General features: G+C 47.4%; 2 protein-coding genes across 2 annotated transcripts in view; both read left to right on the top strand.

The window, feature by feature from the left end:
- The window catches only part of FANCD2 (FA complementation group D2), a 52,195-nt gene extending 34,462 nt beyond the window's left edge, over nucleotides 1-17,733 (top strand). Inside the window, exons 27-43 of the mRNA XM_054177513.1 lie at nucleotides 1,486-1,595; nucleotides 3,765-3,911; nucleotides 4,772-4,888; nucleotides 5,330-5,458; nucleotides 5,659-5,777; nucleotides 7,313-7,426; nucleotides 7,956-8,083; nucleotides 8,531-8,630; nucleotides 9,805-9,927; nucleotides 10,698-10,791; nucleotides 11,296-11,367; nucleotides 11,881-11,919; nucleotides 12,851-12,925; nucleotides 13,744-13,818; nucleotides 16,778-16,924; nucleotides 17,455-17,529; nucleotides 17,656-17,733. Coding sequence (XP_054033488.1) covers nucleotides 1,486-1,595; nucleotides 3,765-3,911; nucleotides 4,772-4,888; nucleotides 5,330-5,458; nucleotides 5,659-5,777; nucleotides 7,313-7,426; nucleotides 7,956-8,083; nucleotides 8,531-8,630; nucleotides 9,805-9,927; nucleotides 10,698-10,791; nucleotides 11,296-11,367; nucleotides 11,881-11,919; nucleotides 12,851-12,925; nucleotides 13,744-13,818; nucleotides 16,778-16,924; nucleotides 17,455-17,529; nucleotides 17,656-17,733 — 1,742 coding nt within the window. The remainder of the gene's footprint in view (nucleotides 1-1,485; nucleotides 1,596-3,764; nucleotides 3,912-4,771; nucleotides 4,889-5,329; nucleotides 5,459-5,658; nucleotides 5,778-7,312; nucleotides 7,427-7,955; nucleotides 8,084-8,530; nucleotides 8,631-9,804; nucleotides 9,928-10,697; nucleotides 10,792-11,295; nucleotides 11,368-11,880; nucleotides 11,920-12,850; nucleotides 12,926-13,743; nucleotides 13,819-16,777; nucleotides 16,925-17,454; nucleotides 17,530-17,655) is intronic.
- A 70-nt stretch (nucleotides 17,734-17,803) lies between these two features.
- BRK1 (BRICK1 subunit of SCAR/WAVE actin nucleating complex) lies at nucleotides 17,804-18,358 on the top strand. The gene is made up of 3 exons (XM_054169962.1): nucleotides 17,804-17,962; nucleotides 18,046-18,128; nucleotides 18,211-18,358. Exons 1-3 carry the CDS (start codon nucleotides 17,845-17,847, stop codon nucleotides 18,235-18,237), a joined length of 228 nt encoding a protein of 75 aa, XP_054025937.1. The 5' UTR covers nucleotides 17,804-17,844; the 3' UTR covers nucleotides 18,238-18,358.
- Nucleotides 18,359-19,339: the final 981 nt, after the last annotated feature.

The following is a 19,339-nucleotide window of genomic DNA, read 5'->3' as shown; positions in this document are numbered from 1 at the left end:
ACATAAGAGTGACTAAGTAAGCAGAAGGGAAGTTATGGCTCTTCTGCAGTCAAGGAGCTCCTTTGTTTTGAAGGAGCAGAAGTGCTCAGATTAGTGAGCCCAAGACACACCAGGAGACTCCTGGGCTTGGTTTGTGTTGTCTTGTAAAAAAATCAACGAGTGCTGTGACCATATGTGAGAGTGTATGGTTTTGACACCAGCCTTGTTCCTCCTCCTTTGGGTGTGCAGCATCTCACTGTAGCTGAGCTAAATTAAATAGCTTACTGCCAGCAAAGAGAGGAGGGCTTCTCTGTCCACCTCACACCTGCTCTCTCAGCTGCATGATTTCCTGGTCCTGTGGGAGCTATTTTGGCTATTTATTTATTGCTAGTTTAGGTTTTTGCTATTCAAACAAGCTGACTGCTTAACTAATGGTCAGGTTTCCTGAGTCAGTGCAAGGAAAGTGTCAGCCATTTGTGGCTGAGAACAGGAGAAAGAAGGAGAAAAAGGAGCATGACTACTCTTGAGCCATTAGATCAGCTCAAGCACTGTCATAAAATCTAGCCTAAGAACGTGTCCAGAGAAGGGCAACAAAGTTGGTGAAGGGTTTGGAACACAAGCCCTATGAGGAGAGGCTGAGGGAGCTGGGGCTGCCTAGCCTGGAGAAGAGGAGACTCAGGGGAGACCTTATTGCTGTCTACAACTACCTGAAGGGAGGTTGTAGAGAGGTGTGGGCTGGTCTCTTCTCCCAGGCAACCAGCACCAGAACAAGAAGACACAGTCTCAAGCTGCACCAGGGGAGGTTCAGACTGGATGTTAGGAAGAAATTCTACAGAGAGAGATTGATTGCCCATTGGAATGGGCTGTCCAGGGAGGTGGTGGAGTCACCATCATTGGAGGTGTTTAGGAGGAGACTTGATAGGGTGCTTGGTTGCATGGTTTAGTTGATTAGGTGGTGTTGGATGATGGGTTGGATGCAATGATCTGGAAGGTCTCTTCCAACCTGGTTTATTCTATTCTATTCCTCAGTAGAAAGAGAACAAGGAGCTTCTTGTGAGTGACATAAAGTATCAAATTCACTTTCCAGTCTGATTCAGAGGCTTTATCATGACATGGAAGGACCTTCTCCTGTCTGATTTGCCTTTTCAAAGATAATGCAATGAAAGATGAAGACTCATTGATATAGTTTCACTTCATCTATGGCCTGGCCCCCAGAAAGGATCACGGAGACATAAAAGCATAAGTCTTTGATGCTGATCAGCACAGCAGTTATAAAATGGCAGCTGAAGTTGTATGCCAGACTTTGCACTCCTTGGGGATTTCCCTGAACATTCCCTTCTCTAGCTTGCTTATGAAGTTGACTAAAACAGATTGACATGCAAGTAGTCCCTGCTCTGTAATTTCTTATGCCTGATAAAAGTGTAACCTGTGCTGTTTCCCTGCCTGCAAGTGCTCTCTAGTGTTGAGAAGTATAGCCTTCATTTCTGAATTGCTCTTCTCTTTAAGGAAGAAAAAAAAAGGCTGATGGCAGCAAAGCTGACTCAACAGATCGTTCTCAAGCAGATGACAGTTCTGAAGGAAACCAGCCTGATACTGAGCTCTCTGAGCTGGAGAAGGTAGATCTACTCTATGAGTTTCAGCCAGGCAAATATGCTTCTATTTTCCTGCTGTTGTAGAGATATGATAACTGAGTCAGATATGACAACAAAGTCACTGAAGTTACAGGGAGTAAGCAAAGTCTCAAATAGTTAGGGAATAGTTTTCATATTGAACTAAAGTGCTGGTCCCAGACCAGTCCTTAGATGCCATGCCCTGCCCAGGACTACATATTGAGCAGTGTGATGCCCTGGAAATCCATGAGGAATTGGTTCGGGACCTGCTGAGCCACTTGGACACCCACAAGTCCATGGGACCGGATGGGATCCATCCTAGGGTGCTGAGAGAGCTGGCAGATGAGCTGCCAAGCCGCTCTCCATCATTTTCCTCCAGCCCTGGCTCACTGGAGAGGTCCCAGATGACTGGAAACTGGCCAATGTGGTCCCCATCCACAAGAAGGGTTGGATGGAGGAACCCATAAACTGCAGGCCAGTCAGCCTGACCTCAGTGCCAGGGAAAGTGATGGAGGCAATAACTGCGCACCTGAAGGATGGCCAAGGGCTCAGGTCCAGCCAACATGGATTCAGGAAGGGCAGGTCCTGCCTCTCCAACCTGATCTCCTTCTATGATCAGGTGACCCGTCTGGTGGATGTGGGGGGGCCTGTGGGTGTGGTCTACCTGGACTTCAGCAAGGCCTTTGACACCGTTCCCCACAGTAAACTGCTGGCTAAGCTGTCAGCTCGTGGCTTGGACAGCAGCACTCTGTGCTGGGTTAGGAACTGGCTGGAGGGCCGAGCCCAGAGAGTGGTGGTGAATGGTGCCACATCCGGCTGGCGGCCAGGCACCAGTGGCGTCCCCCAGGGATCAGTGCTGGGCCCCATCCTCTTTAACATCTTCATTGATGATATGGATGAGGGGGTTGAGTCAGTCATCAGCAAATTTGCAGATGACACCAAGTTGGGAACAGATGTTAGTCAGTTAGAGGGTAGAAAGGCTCTGCAGAGGGACCTCGACCGACTGGACAGATGGGCAGAGTCCAGTGGGATGGCATTTAACAAGTCCAAGTGCCAGGTGCTGCACTTTGGCCACGGCAACCCCATGCAGAGCTACAGGCTGGGGTCAGAGTGGCTGGAGAGCTGCCAGACAGAGAGGGACCTGGGGGTGCTGATTGACACCTGCCTAAACATGAGCCAGCAGTGTGCCCAGGTGGCCAAGAGGGCCAATGGCATCCTGGCCTGTATTAGGAATAGTGTGGCTAGCAGGAGCAGGGAAGTCATTGTGCCCCTGTACTCTGCATTGGTTAGGCCACACCTTGAGTACTGTGTCCAGTTCTGGGCCCCTCAGTTTAAGAAGGACATCGAGACACTTGAAGGTGTCCAGAGAAGGGCAACAAGGCTGGGGAGAGGCCTTGAGCACAGCCCTGTGAGGAGAGGCTGAGGGAGCTGGGGTTGTTTAGCCTGGAGAAGAGAAGGATCAGGGGTGACCTCATTGCCCTCTACAACTACCTGAAAGGTGGTTGTAAACAGGAAGGGGTTGGTCTCTTCTCCCAGGCAACCAGCACCAGAACAAGGGGACACAGTCTCAAGCTGTGCCAGGGGAGGTTTAGACTCAAGGTGAGGAGAAAGTTCTTCACTGAGCGAGTCGTTCGTCATTGGGATGTGCTGCCCAGGGAGGTGGTGGAGTCACCGTCCCTGGAGGTGTTCAAGGGGAGATTGGACGTGGCACTTGGTGCCATGGTCTAGTTGTGAGGTCTGTTGAGACAGGTTGGACTTGATCCTTGGGGTCTCTTCCAACCTTAGTTATACTGTGATACTGTGATATTACAGAAATCCTGTTGTAAAGCCACATGTAACACACATTGGCTCCCACAATGGGGCTGTGTGGAGTGAGTCTCTAAGCACATACAGATTGTCAGCCAGAGGCAGCAGAGCATCCTATAGTGTTTATCAAAACACCCTAGTGTTTATCAAAGATTTGCTTTCATCTCTCATGGTGCTTATGGGTTCTCCTGGTGCAAATCCAGAATGGGTTCCACAGTGGCCACTGATTCGCAAAAAAGAGGTAACAAAGATTAATCCACCTTGCACAAAATGCACAAATCTCTGTGGAAAAAAACCCACACCCTTTATTTGAGCTGGAAAGTCTTAGTCTTGCAGATTGCAACATTAATTCTGCCGTTTACTTTTCAGAGTGCTGCTGAGAGAGAAGCAGGAAATCCTCTGACACAGCTGCAGAGCTATCGCTCGTACTTCCGAGAGCTGGAACTCGAGGTGTTCACTGTACTCCACTGTGGGCTGCTGACAAAGTCTATCTTGGACACAGAGATGCATACAGAGGTGAACAGAACAGTGTAAAACCATACTGACAAGGCTTTGTGTAGCTGCCTCTCTCAGGGTCCTCAGTCCTTTCTGTTCCATTAAAATGGATAGATTGATGTTGTGTTGGTGTAGGACTGCAAGTAAGGTACCGGGAGAGAATTTGCCCCCAAAGAAACCAAAGTGTTTCCTGGCACTGAAAAAAGAGGACTTTCCTCAAAACAGCAGACATGTAGTGTAGCAACATTAAAACCAAAGTAATATAAATGTAGCATAAAAGGAAAAAAGATCTAGCATAACATGTGCAGGCCTCGTTCAAAGAAAGGGGCTCCAGTATTGCACTCTGGGTGTGAAAAGCAGAAGTGCTGAATTTTGTTACCCTCTTTGTAGGCTAAGCCCATCTGGAGTCTAACTTTGTTAGGCCACAGTAAGATTCATAAAATGTGAAAAGGCTGTGGAAGGCTGAAGTACAGCCTGGCCTGCTCCAAGGACAGCAGTCTCTGTGCATGCCAGTCACAGGCCAACTGGAAGACTGTTTGACAAGACTCTTGGGCCATGTGCTGCTGTTTCACGTGACTTCTTGACTGTTAGCTGGTGCATTGTGACTGGGCTTAAACCTCTCTTTATCTGTGGGAGCTTATTTCTCAGCTGTAGTTACTGACATTGCCTCAGCTATGTTCAGAGCTCTGAGTAACTTTGAGTATCCAGAGCCAATGTTCCATACCATAATGGAGGAGACATAAAACACTATCATCTACCAAAGAGCTCCCTGGCTAAAGTTAACTAAACCAGGAGTCATAACTGGAAATGAAGGGTAAGCTTGAGCTTCGAGGCACTACAGTGGTGTCTGGGTCCTGGCACTGGTGTTCTTGTAATTGCAGGCTCGTGAAGTTGTGCAGCTGGGGCCTGCTGAACTTTGCTTTCTTCTGGATGACCTCTGCTGGAAGTTGGCACATGCACTGACCCCGGGCTCCACAAGGAGAGTGCCCTTTCCAAAGGCAAGTACAGCAGCAGCCAAGGGTCTAGGCCTGGGCTGAGACAGAGCAGGTCAGTGGCCTCCAGGCCTTTTCCCAGCAAAGTGTTTCTCACAGTTTCTGCCTAGATTAATTTGCATGTGTGGAGACTGCCTTCTTATAGTGCTTGAGTAAAATGCTGGAGTCTATGATCTTAAATGTCTTTTCTAACCTAAATAATTCTATGATTCCATAAAGGAGCTACATGTAACATCAATTTTATTCTTTTCATCAAATGTTATCCACTTGTCTGAGTTGGTGCTGGTTGTTCAGCAGAAGCCAGCTTTCCTACTCTGTGGCCTTTCCTGGCAGAGTATGACACCAGGAATTGCACTACTCAGAAGCAGTCTAAGAGGTAGCACTTGATGTGAAGCTATTCTCAGGTAAGGCTCTTAGAGTGACTTCAATCTTTTTTGCTTGCTGCAGGAAAGAGGCTACAAGGATACTGGCTTTTCCCGCCTGTGTCAGAGAACCCCCAAGGAGGTTGTTGTTTGCACAGTCAACTTACTAAAGCCACTGTGTAATCACATGGAGAACATGCACAACTACTTCCAGGTAAATGGGCAACAATTTTGACTCAAAAAACTGCCAAGCTTTGGTACTTCTGGAAGTATTTTTGGTTTTGTTTGTGGGGGAAAAGACAGTGGCTTTGTTTCTTCAGGTTTTGTAAACATGGAATTTACAGAGCTGGATTTGTATGCCATTATCTTTCCTTGGAAACAGCATTTAATGAATGAATTTGTAATATATTAAAGGCAGTTGCAGCACAAAGTCAGGGTGTGGAAGACAACCCAGGAGTGAACATCCAGGAACGCCAGCTGATGTCCTCTTGTTACCAGCAGCTGTTACTAACTTTTCGCTCCCTATTTGCTTGGTGAGTTCAAACAAAAGAATGCTCAGCCACCCAAATGAGCATAGTCTGTTGTTGCTTCCTGTTCCTTTTCTTCAAAGTGTTTGTACCCAGCAAATGGCCTGGCAGCCATGCAGAGCAACACACTGTAGTGGCTGGAGACTTCAGCACTTCATAGTTATATCAAACTTCATTGCCTGATCCTGAGCTAAATAAACTGTAGGTGATGAGCAATGAAAGCACAATGAGTGACTGAACTGGCTAGAATTCTTTGTGGTTTTGGATCAAGACCAGCATAAGTGGCATACTGGCACATCTAGTTGTGCAGCTCTCATTCTGCCTAGGGATCTTGGAATTTCTTTACACAGTAAGTCTCCTCATCCTTTGTGAAACTGTCACTGCCTAAATCCTGAGCAATGAAAGAGTTTCTTTTGCCAGTGGGAAGGGATGAATGTGTACTTCATTCACAAAAAGCCTGTGCTGCTGATGCACTTGAACTGGATTCATAAATGCCAAACTCCACAATGCTTGTGCAGCCTGGATTTGACCTCTGCATCTACTAATGTAATCCAGGATAGCACCATAGAAGTTTTTTTCTGAACCCTAATTTAGGTCTATGTACAGAAACTGGTTTACCTTTGTACTTAAAAAAACCCAACAGTAATAACTGTGTAAAAAATTAGGTCTGAGGTCTGCTTCTCCTGTTGGCCATTACTGGAGCCTAAGGGACTCTGATCCATTCCTGCTGCCAGACTGGTCATTTTCTTATCAGTCAGTATGAATGCTGGTTGTTCCTGAGTGTACCCACTTGGTAAAGCAGAGAACCTGACCCGTTTTGTAACCAGAGGCAGTTCACAATCTGTTCTGCTGTTTAGTTTGGATAGAGAGTAACATGATTCTGTAAATCAGGCAACCATGTATTTGGGCTAGCTGTCCAGCCACTTAAATCCAGCAGCCATATTACAACTCCTTTTACATTCATTTAATCAAGCCCTCTTACATTACTGATTGTTAATTGACTTGTCTGTTAAAGATGCATTTGAGCATTACCATTATCAAGTCCAGGTGTTCAGTCTATGTATTTAGAAAGTGGGTTCATTTGAGCCTTTCCAGAACTCAGGATCCTGAGAGTGATTTCATGGACACTGGTAGTTGAAAGAGGTGACCAGCCACTATCACTGCACTTGCACAGCAACTGTCATTAGACATCCTCATTTGTTCAGGTCTGCATAGCATTGGTTTAGAATATCAGGATCTCCACCTAAGTGAAATGTCCAGTCCCCTTGTAGCCAGGTCTTCAGTCTAACTGAAAAGTTAGCATTGTGCCTGCACAAGGTTTTCTGTTCCCTGGAAAAGATGAAATGTATATGAACTAAATTTGCTGTCAAAATCAGGTTTTTGTGTCCCCTTATAACTTTCATATTGAAGGGCTGTTCTTGCATATCCACCTTCTTTTCTTCTTGTTGCAAAAATGTGCCTAGATGTGCTTTTGCATCTGATATTGCTCTTCCTTCTGGTCTGTTGTTTTACTTATTTTTTTTTAATTCCTTCCCTCTCAGGAATGGTTTTTCTCAGCATGAAAATAATGACTTGCTAAGGTCAGCTCTCCAGGTGCTTGCAGACAGGCTAAAGCCAGGAGAGACAGAGTTTCTTCCTCTTGAGGAGCTGATAAGGTAAAATCATTATTTCCCCAAGCTCTGAAAAGGAAGAATTTCAAGCAGTTTCCCCTAGTTTATGTGGGCATTACGGGTAAGTGGGTGTTTGCAAGCTCTCAGAGAGACCATACTATATCCAGGGAGCTTTGTGTTTGATTGAATGGCAATGCAGTCAAATCTAATGAACAGGTCCTACTGGACTATCAAATATGCATTGGTCTATGGATCTCATTTGTTTGGATGCTGTCTGAGACTAGGAGATTAGTAGGCAGCATTCAAAGAAGAAATCAATTTGTTCTGGTAGGAAGACTAGGCAAAAACAATATATAAGTATCTTAGAATGACTGGGGCTTGAGAGTTTCTTGGTGACTGAATTCTTATCTGCTAGTGGCTCACTAGAGCCCCCTCTGAAGAAGGGGTGGTCTGCCATAGACAAAATACTGGGCTAGTGAGACCTTGGATCTGAGCTGGTCTACTTCCTTCTTATTTATGTCTTTCTAAGAGATTACCCAATTTACAGTGTTTTCCCCTTTCCTGTCATCCCCAGTGAAAGTTTTCAGTACCTGCTGAATTTCCAGCAGAGCGTTCCCAGTTTCCAATGTGCATTCATCCTCAGTCAGCTCCTGATTGCCGTTGCTGAGAAACCAATGACTGGCTGGAAGAAAGAGAAAATGGGTAAGGTGTGAAGAACCTCTAATCTCAGGCTGGATTTTATGTCATTTGTTATTGGAATTCTGTTTGTAGAAATGGATATCCCAAGGGTGGCATATTGCCCTAGTTAAAAACAGATAGCTGGCACACTGTGGAACCTATCAAACAAACAATGCTTAGCATAAATTTGTCAGGAAGAAATTACCAGAGATAGATCACAGTTCTGATGAGAACAGATATTCCAGACCAGGAATGTGCTGGATGTGCATATATTTTATCATCATGATAGATGTCCCTGTGGCCTTTCTGCTTTTTAGGGGAAGTGCATTTTGACTTGGGAGAGTTCAGGCAAACTGAGGGGGTAGCAATATTGTAGACCTTCAAAAGGCCATTTGGAGTCACTGCCTTTATATGGAAGAAGGAAATTGTCTTGGATTGTTCCTTCAGTAAGTTATCCTTTATCTTTTACAGCTTTGCTAGCAAAGCAGTTCCTCTGCCAGTCATGGGTGAAGCCCAGTGGAGACCGAGAGAAGGGCAGCCAGTTCAACAGTGCACTGCACTCACTGCTCTGGTGAGGCTCAAAACATTGTCTCCAGCCTGGACACTCCTCATGATAGGAGTGGCATTTGTTTTCTTCCAGCCCTCAGGCACTTTGCCCAGTTACCCTGATCACTCCCATAACTGAGAGTAGCCTCACAATGACATCAGTCATCTCCCTCAGTACTCAGGGCCTTGGGACTTATGTATGTCCAGTTTGCTTAGCTATTCCCTAACCTGATCCTCTTCCACAGTCCTCCTTGCTCTCTACTTGCTCTCCTCTGAGGCATGGGATTCCTTGAGGCCAGTTTTGCTAGTAAAGACAGAGGTGATGAAGGCCTTCAGTCCTTCAACATGTACCTCAGCCTTCTCCATGTCCTTTATCAGCAAGCCCCTGCCCCATTCAGCAGTGGATCCACATTTTCCCTAGTCTTCCACTTGCTGGAGAAGCCCTTATTGCCCTGCCACAGTTGACAGATTCAACTTTAGGAGGGCTTTGGCTTTCCTAACTTGGAGCTTGGAGGAGTTGATCCTTGAATATCAATCAGCTTTACTGGACCCTTCTTCCCTCTAGGCCCCCCTCTCACATGGCAAGAAGATCCACAGAGACGCCAAACTCTGCCCTCCTTAAGTCCAGGGTTACGATCTTCTGTTTGTCCTGCTCCCTCTTTTCAGGATCCTGAACTCCACCATCTTATGGTCACTGCAGCCAAGGCTGCCTTTGACCCTCCTATCCCCATGAAGCCCTCCTTTTTTTTAAAGTCCAGCAGAGTATTTCTCATCAACTGCTCTGTCACTTCTGTACTTCTTGTTCCTGATCCAGGTAGCCTGTAGGAGACACCTACTACAGTGCCACCTATATTGGTTGGCTCCTTCATCCTTACCCGTAAGCTCTTGGTTGATCCTCCTCAGGTGGACCTCCAGGCATTCCAGCTGTTCTCTCACATAAAGGGCAATTCCTCTCCTCCTCACCCTGTCTTTCCTAAATACAAGAATGAAAAAATATTAAATCCAGGTTTGTTTCAGATCATGGTTGCTGTGACAGTTGAAAGTACTGCTTCAGATTTCCTGCATTTGATTGATTGTCTTTGGCATAAGAATATCCGTGACCATTTTGAGCCACCTGTTGCAGTTATGGCAGTGTTCAAGAACTTGCTGTGTTATCCTGCATAATATTTACTGATTAACTAAGCTGCTTTTGGATTTAGTGTCTACCTGGAGCACACAGATAACATCTTGAAAGCTATAGAAGAAATTTCCAGCGTTGGTGTTCCTGAACTGATCAGTTCTGCTAAAGATGGTTGTTCTTCTACTTATCCTACCCTAAGCAGGTAATTATCTCAGCAGAGACTTGGGATTTCATGAGATGCACAACTGCCATTTCTGGTTTTTAATATTTGATTTCTTACTTTGTGCTCTGTTTTCATGCTAGTACTGCTGTGGGCTACTTGGGCACTTATCAACATTGTTTGGGCAGTATGCAATAGGGTAGCGCACGGTGAGCTTTATGCTATGGTGGAACAACCTTGTGTGGTAACAACTATGTTGAGTTTATTGCTTGTTAGCCAGTCAAGAGTATGAACTGCTGCCTCTTGTCAGGTCTGTTGCCTCTTCCTGTGCTACTTGGTGGATTGAAGCACTCTCAAGTCAGCCTCAGAGGCCTGGGGTGGCTGTAGGCAATGCTGGGTTGGTATGCAGTGTGCAGAAACACACTTGGGATGTTTCTGCTCCTACCACAGGAATTTGGAAGCATGGTTTATGCAAGGATGGCCAACATTGCTGCATATGGAGCTACCAAAATTATCTTATGCTTACAGCCACAAACCTTTCACTGTGTACCCCCAGAGCTACAAAGAAGTGGGTGGGGGGTGTCTGTCTGTGGTCCATACTGGGGAAGTGGTAGTGACTTTCCAGGATTCTCTGTCTGTCTGGGCAATGATGCTGGAGTAGGTGTGCTTATGAGTCCAAGGGTCAGTCTGCTGTGATTTCCTATTGAGTGCCCAGCTGGGTAACCTTCAAATTTTTCACACTGAACATCCAGACAGATTTCTTACCCCCAGAACAGAGCTGGCTTTTAGTTTTGATCTCACTTTCTCCATAGGCAGACATTCCCAGTCTTCTTCAGAGTAATGATGGCTCAGCTAGAGAGCTCAGTGAGAAGCATCCCAGCTGGGAAACCATCAGACTCAAGTGAGGTAGGAAAATAAATGCACTGGACTCTGAGGGAAAGAAGACTAAAGCTAAACTGTACAGTACAATGATTAGAAAAACTGCAAAGAAATCTACTTCCAAACTTTGTCCAGGAAATGCAGTCATCAGCCAGACCTCACAGGGTAACACGCAGGTAGCATCCTTTTTTTTTCCTGGTTTGTACCATGTCAAAAGTCCAGCAAATCTGGCAGAAGCTGTAATCAGGAAACAGGTGATAATCAGCAAAATACTAAGCTGTGCAGTTGTTCTGCACACTTGTGTGGGAGCACAGAATTATTTTGCAACCAAGAGCTGCTATGAGAACACAAAGTGTGTTAGCTCTTAGCAGGTTAAGTCATGTAGGCACTGATGAGGCTGGAATTGCTATTACGTCGTTCTGTCTGTGGTGCCTATCTGCAACAGCAAATACAAAAAGTGCTGAGAGAGCATCCAGAAAGGTGAGAGAGAATTTACTGCCTTGGGTTATTTGTCCCCTTGCATCCTGTTAGGTGCAACTGGAGAAGCTGCTGCGGTGGAACATTGCTGTGCGGAATTTCCATGTCCTCATTAACTTAGTCAAGGTGAGGTTCTGGTTGTTTTTCTGGCTTTACCTTCAGATTCCCAGGAAAGCCCAGTGTCCCCAGGGCCATGAGCATAGGGGAAAACCAGGAGGTAAGGCTGACTAGTGGAACAACCTGGAGGTAGTAAATAAAGCAGATTATCATTTGTGTGCAGGGGTTTCCATTTAGCCTTCACTTCAATGCTACTTAATTCTTACAGCCTGCACATCTTACTAACACAGTTCTCACACAAATAAGGCTCCACAAGGACAGGATGATGTAAGGAAGTCCAGAACACCCTGATTCTGTAGTACAGTGTTTTGTGTCTGATAGTTACCATTACCAGCTGCTGAGGAGGCAGATGTGGTGTTCCCTGTTGAAACTGGAGAATGGATGTTGCCTTAGAGCAGGTTTCACACTGATAAAGGATATGTAATGAAGGGTTCACTGTAATAGGCTGTTTTCTTTAGAATTGTGGACTGATCTGGCTCTTTCTTTGGGTTTTTTTTCCCCTTCCACCATGTGCCCAAGCAGGTATTTGACAGCAGGCTTGTCCTCAGCATCTGCCTGAAGGTAAGCAAAAGGTCAAAGTAACTGGTGTCAAGATGAAGGTGCCAGTCTCTTTTCATTGGTGCCCAGTGACAGGATGAGGAACTGTGGGTACAAGCTAGAACACAGGAGGTTCCACCTCAACATGAGGAGACACTTCTTTACAGTGAGGGTGACAGAACATTGGAGCAGGCTGCCCAGAGAGGTTGTGGAGTCTCCTTCTCTGGAGACTTTCAAAACCTGCCTGGATGTATTCCTGTGTGACCTGCCCTAGGTGATCCTTCTTTGGAAGGGAGGTTGGACTTGATGATCTCTGGAGGTCCCTTCCAACCCCTAACATTCTGTGAAATGAAGACAGCAGTTTAAGTACCAATTTCCTTTAATCATTGCTTCTAGTGGAGTGGTTGCTGAATTCTGTAGTAGAAGCAGACGCTGTTTCTTACAGTTTGTCTTCCACTAATCCTCACAGCATGGCTCAACCACACAAACTTACTGCAGTTAGCATTACTGACTTTAGACCCTTTCTCCTGTCTCCTTTTTCTGTCATACTCCAAATGAGAGCCTTTACAGCAGACAGGTCTCCCTTGGAGCCCAGAAAGATCACAAGTTCCTCTGCAGTTCTGCCTTTTCTAGCTAGGACTCATACATGTGTATAATGATTCTAACATTTTGTGTTTAGTTGAGCTTTATTCCCTGTTTTCTAGTGAATAAAGCAAGGGATGTGTACAATGGTGAGACCTTGTCCTTCTAGTCTCTCTTTGCAGTGATTAAAGTGAGACCCTTTACTGATCCTGTATATTCCAGAACAGCCTCCACAGGAATACAGGCTTTTTCTAAGTGAGAATAGTCTCTGGGGTAGCTTGAAAGAATGTATCATTATCTTACCTGACTGTATGATGGTTCTTTGCAAAGGAATTTAAATTTGCCTTCTGATCTATTTATTGTTCTTTTGCAGTACGGCCGGCTCTTTGTAGAAGCCTTCCTGAAGCTTGCCATGCCTCTCCTGGACTACAGCTTTAAAAAGCACAGGGTAAGCCTTTTGGAGACAGAACTATCTGGAACCATGTTGGGAAGCATGGCTGATGCTTGCTGTCTCTTGTCACATTGGCATAATGCTTCACGACAAACACATTTAACATCTCCAGCTGTGCTCAGCCCTGTTTACCTGCCCATCCAGTACTCTCAGCAAACAGGTCACTTGTTTCCCAACTTGCCCATCATTTGCTGATTGGATGACTTCACTGTTGGCAAAGGAAGCCATTTCAACCTCCACCTCCTTCAAAAATTGTTACCCCAAAAGTGTCACTCACATCATAGGATGCTCATGTGAGCAGTCAGGTTGGTGGGGGCTTGCCGCCCAGATGGATATTGGTGTCTTTGCATTAGTTCTTGGAGCTTTGGGCAGGACAACATGCATGAGTGCACCACATGACAAGCAGGAACAGTTCTTTTCTTCCCCCTGCTTTGTTGCAACCAATCCAGCTTTACCAGCAAGACTCATTCTTTGGCTTAGCCTTCACAACTGTTTTGTGTTTTTCCCCTGTTTCAGAAGGTTGCACTCACGGCAAGATGCGACAAAGTCATCTTGATTTTAACACTCTGATTCAAAATCCATTTCAGTTCCAAGTGTTTGGCCTTACAACATGTGGTCATACTCTCATTACCAGTTACTTGACTTAAATGCACAGTAGAAGTCTCCTGTGGCTTCACCCTGTTCATCTGATGTGTCATGCATATGTATCCCATAACCCTTTGAAAGGATTGCTAGGGCTAATACTCTTTCATTATTCTTGTTTCCCCTTATGGAAAACTCCTTTGAGAATGATTTGCTGGTCCACTTTATTGCAGGATGATGTGCAGAGTTTGCTGAAAACCTTGCAGCTGAGTACCAGACAACTTCATCACATGTGTGGCCACTCCAAGGTAAGATAAGTTCTGATTGCAGCTCAAACTCCTGTCCTAAGAATTATTTACTTCGCTCCCCCTGCTTTTCCAGAGCATAGGCAGGTTCTTGCAGGCTTCCAGCAGTGTTGGTACAAGCAAAAAGCTCTGAGAGGAGGAGAAACAGCCTTAGTTAATGGTCCAAAAGTTGAAGTAATTGATGTGGAAGTGTCTGACTGGGATGTCAGATCAGGTTAACATACTTTTTTGGTTTTTTTAGACAGAGGTTTCTGACATCTTTGTTATTGGCATCTATAAGAGGATGTTCTGAGGCTAAGACCTTAGAGACCTTGCATAAAGTACAGATGCTGGATGGCTAATGTGGGAGAAATGCTTGGGCAAAGATGCTTGCAAGTCAGAAGAATCCACAACAGGAGGTAGATGAGGGGAAAACCTTACCCAATGTCCTCTTGAGGTGCCTTTTTTGGCATGTTACATTAATACAAGAAAAGAGGGCAAAGGGAGTGGAGGAAGGTGGTAACAGTCTGCCAATCTTGCTGTAGGAGACTTGGGGCAGGTAGGAAGGAGAGGATTAGAAGGCAACTAGAAAGAACTTCGTGTGTGCTACTTTGACTCTTAAGAGGTTCAAGAAATCATGTCTAACAAGGGATCTTTGCCAAAGGAGTTGAAGAGAGAAAGCCAGCTATTAGCATGGCTCCCTAAACTAGATTTGCTACTGATTTAGTCCAGAGCTGGTATCAGGAGCATGAGTGTCTAGCTGGAGATCAGAACGGCCATTGTTGCTGCTGGCACACGGGAGAATTGGAAGCTGGCACAAACCCTGGAGATGCTAAAATGTTCATCCACTGTTTGAAAGTGAAATCCTTATGCCTGCTTTCAAGTGACAATTCACCTTGTAAAGCAGGATAACATGACTGCAGCTTGTCTTTGCTCTTGACTAACATTTCCAAGACCCATACCCCACAGCTCCTGTGAGCATATAGCTGCGGTTAGTGTTTTACTGTGAGCATATAACTGCACCTGTGTCTCACTGCCACGCTTGTATCTGCTGCAACCTCATTAGGTCTCTGTGCCAAATTTTTATTCTTTTTTTTAAAGAATGAGAGGACAGCAGCTGAATCTAGGCAAATAAGTATATGCAATGAAAGCCCTGTACCTGCTTGAAGAGCAGCTGACACCCACATTTGTTGAATCTGTCTTGATTTCATTGTCATACCAAGCAACCTGTGCAGTATTACCTGAGATTTGCTGCTCTCCCTCGCTCTGGGTGTCTCTGAAGAGCAGCACACAGTAGACAGCAGCAATCAGCTTCACCTCTAATTTCCTAAGTACTTGTCATTTACTCTAAGCCTCTCTTCTGGTTGCATATCTAATGCTGGACATAAGGACAATTTCTGGAGACAGACTTTTTGCAAATGCCATGGAACTCTGGGTCTCCAAACTGCCTGCAGAGAGTTGGGTGGGTTCCAAGACCTGGCAGCACTGCGGTGGCCGAGTGTGTCATCAGCAATGTTCTCCCTGATTTGCTTCTGATTAGTGCTGATGATTGCTAGGTTCTACCTAGGGACCTAGCTGGGGGCTGGAGAACAGATTGCTGTTGGTACTCAGTTACCCACTCCTGTTGGCAGAGCATGAAGCAAAGTGGCATCCCTCTTCCCAGGCATGCTGGACTCTTCCAAGAAGTGCAGCTGGTCTGATTTCAGAGAATAGCTAATGACAACATCTTAAAGCAAGAAGGTTACAAAATACTCTCACAAGAGAGGAAAATACTTCTGCACAAAGTAATTGTTTATGGCTCCTGGGAGGTTTGCTGGTTTAGCAGTTGTCTCCATTCTGTACTGCAGATCCAACGCTGGCAGGAGGAGATGCTCACCTAGAGCTAAATCTCACAAAATACTTGACATACCTGCCCTTCCTCAGCTGGTTTTTGCTTGCTCCACCTGTTGCCTTCTGTCCTAGTTCTCCAAAGACAGTGCTGCTTTTGTCTGGACAAGCTGGCTTTGGAGTTTATAGTGGACACACATTCCATGTAACTAGTGTAAAGGAACTGCATCAGACATGGAGCAAGAAAAGTTGTCATTGCTGTGGCTTATTCAACCCTTTCTCATTCTTCTTTGTGCTTGGGGATTCAGGAATCTCTTACATGAAGCTCCCTGCAGCACTAGTTTGCAGCTTGTGGCTCACAGCAGGTAGCTATCACAGTATCACTAAGGTTGGAAGAGACCCCAAGGATCATCAAGTCCAACCTGTCCCAACAGACCTCACGACTAGACCATGGCACCAAGTGCCATGTCCAATCTCCCCTGGAACAATCTCCCCTATCTCCCAGCCTAGGCTGGCAGTTCTGCAATTCGGCCACTTGTAGCAGTGCTTTTTGCTTTGGACTGGAACAATGTGATTGTCCATTGTTAGCCTCCATAGATCACTGCTCTTTTACCAGAAATAACCTGGTGAGTCAGACTTCAGAGTCACAGAGAGGTTTGGGTTGGAAGGGACCCTAAAGATCATCTAGTTTCAACCCCCCTGCCATGGGCAGGGACACTTTCCAAGACTTCCAGGCTTATTCAAATGCACCAGCAGTGATGCAGCTTCCAGACATTTGTATGCAAGCAAACTGTCACTGCCATGAGCACGATGGCAGCTGTGTGAGATGTGTGCATGAAAAGCTATGCTTTGTTCCTGGAGAACAGAGCAGGTGGCACCAATCTCTTTCTGAGATGATGGAGCAAATAAAAAGCATATTCATTATAAAACAACTTCCTATGGGTCAGCAGAATTCATCTGACGTGTGTAGAGGGGGTTCCTGAGAAAAGCTGAGGCTCCTGTGGTTATCCAGAGTGGATATGGCTGTTGGGAATGTTGCAAAGGATCTTCTGGTGCCCTAGACAAAATGCATATCTGTGTATCCAGTGGCTTTTTAAATAGCCAGAATGGTCAGGAGGGAATCAGCCCTAGTCATGCTGTACTGTTTCATGTTCAGATTCGCCAAGACATCGGACTGACCAACCATGTGCCTTTGCTGAAGAAGTCACTGGAACAGTTTGTGTACCGAGTGAAGGCAATGCTGGCGTTCAACCACTGCCAGGAGGCCTTCTGGGTGGGCATCCTCAAAAACCGAGATCTTCAGGTGAGAATCACGGTCCTGCCTGCGGCAATTAAAACCTGGGAAAGGACAATGCTGACCTTGCCTGGACGATTCTTGTGTGCAGGTAGAGCTAAAAGGCCAACTTCAGTGTGCCCTACGTTGTGCCAGTAGAGTCGTGTCTAGTGTAGCAGAAAGGAAGGTTTTATTTCAAGATTAATGGCACCTGTGAGGGCTATCATTCTTAAGTGGCCAGCTGTTGTTGTTTGTAATGAATGAGTCCGAGGGATCCCTTCCTCTGTGCAGTGGTAAGGACCATATGCAAAGAAGGGAAGAAGCGAAGGTCGCCTGAACACCTCTCCACATACTTTCTTGTGTGGCTTTTAACAGAAGCCTGTCCTGGCCATTTTCTTCACTGTGCATCCTTCACTGCAGAAGCAGGGCAGTCAAAGCCTGCTTTTTACTGAAAAGCTTTCTTTTTACGATGGCAACGAGATGCTGCTTTCTCCTGTTCTGCCCTGCCAGGCTTTGGCTGCTTTGCATGCCTCAGTACAGGTCTTTTGCCTTCCACTTAGGGAGAAGAAATTTTGTCTCAAGCCTCTGAAGCGAGGGACTCCGATGAGGATGGCTCCGCGGAAAGCTCTGCTGAGGTACCTCTGCACAAGGGACACTGCCGCGGCTCGGAGCCGTGCTTGCGGGGCCCGGACGGCGGGTGGGGCGGGGCGGGCCGGGGCCGGGGCCGGGGCAGCGCCAATTGATGGCCGCGTCCCCTGCAGGAGGAGGCCAGCGGGAGCATTGCGGACAGCAGCGACGAGGACGACGCGGCGAGGTCGGGCCCCGGTCGCTCCCTGTGAGGCGGCGGCGGCGGGCGGGGCCTGTGGCGGCGGCGGCTCGGCACAGGCGCGCGGGGGGCGTGTGGGAGGGTGCGGGGCGCGCGCAGGCGCGGCGGGGCGGCGGCGGCGGCCATGTCGGTGCAGGAGGACCCGGTGCAGCGGGAGATCCATCAGGACTGGGCCAACCGCGAGTACATCGAGGTGATCACCAGCTCCATCAAAAAGATCGCGGACTTCCTCAACTCGTTCGGTGAGAGCGCTGGGGCGGCGGCGGGGGGGGATGGCGGCGGGCTGGGCGGGCGCCCGCGGTCTCTCACTGCCGCCTCCCCGCAGACATGTCGTGCCGGTCCCGGCTGGCCACCCTCAACGAGAAGCTGACGGCGCTGGAGCGCAGGATCGAGTACATCGAGGCCCGGGTGAGCAGCGGGGCGGCGGCGGCGGGGGAGGGAACTGAGGCCCGAGGCCGGCCCCAGCTGAAGCCTTTCCTTTTCCCGGCAGGTCACCAAGGGCGAGACGCTGACGTAGGCCCGGGGCTGCCCCGGGCCCCTTCCTCGCCGGAGCACCGCCGCCCCCGCCCCGCTCGGGGCCTGCCGCCGCCGCCACCGCCGCCTCTGCTTGTGTTGCCAATAAACCGCTGTGCTCCTGCCCCGCCTGCTCTCTGCCTGCCTGCCCGGGCCGGGCCGCGGGACGCCCAGCTCCCTGCCGCCGGCGTGGATGTCCAGAGCCTGCCCCACGGGGTCAGGCCTGTGTGCCGCCCCGCACACGGGGGCTGTGATGGGAGGGGACGTGCTCCGCGGGCCGCAGACCTGGCTGCTGTCAGCTCCAGGAGTCACTTGACTTGCCTTTGAGGTGCTTTGTGCTCCTGGGGTCAGAGCTGAGCATCTGGTGATCCCGATGGTTTGGAGGGTGTCTCAGCCTGCACCTGTGCATGCTGTCAAGGCTAGGTGGGGACAGCAGGCTCACCTGGATGGTGTTTGTGCCACAGGAGAGTGTCTTTGCTGGCACCTAGGACGAGGTGCTTGTCCTCCTCGCTAGGGAGGCAGGTGGCAAAAAGAAGGAAATTTCTCTCCCCTTCCCACTATTCCTCTGTATCTCAGATTTTCAGCAGGCATCTAAAGTTGCAGACACACTGTTCATATTTGATGTTGAGCCCATGGAGTTTGTGTCAGTAAAGATCTTTATGCTTCCCAGCAGGCTTTAAATGTCTTGGTATATCATTCTCCAACTGGATTATGGCAATGTGATGTCTGCAGTCTTTACTGGACAGCTTAGTGTTAGTCATGTTTTTTTAGACAGGCAGGAGTGACACCAGCTGGCTGCTCCTCAACATAGGTCCTTACTCAAGCTCACAGTTTTGTTTTTCTTAGGGAGAGAACATAATTTGTTTTCTGTTGTTTGAGTGATTCTCCAGCCTTTGCCTTAGCTCACCTAGGCAATTATGCTGTAGTGTCAGGTTGGGCTGCACATCTGGGAGGTTTGTCTGCTTCTGGTGGAAATAAGTGGTTCAGAGAAGCCCTGCAGAACCTGAACAGCTATGAATCATTGCACTTTTGCTCAGGGTCAGTGTCATACAAGATTGATAGGTAGAGAGAAAGCACCTACCTCTTTTCTCAGAGGCAGTTACTCT

This window comes from Dryobates pubescens, chromosome 1 (genome assembly GCF_014839835.1).
Source record: "Dryobates pubescens isolate bDryPub1 chromosome 1, bDryPub1.pri, whole genome shotgun sequence".
Classification (NCBI taxonomy): domain Eukaryota; kingdom Metazoa; phylum Chordata; class Aves; order Piciformes; family Picidae; genus Dryobates; species Dryobates pubescens.
The sequence above is the reverse complement of the archived record's forward strand: the minus strand, read 5'-3'. Positions and strand labels throughout refer to the sequence as shown.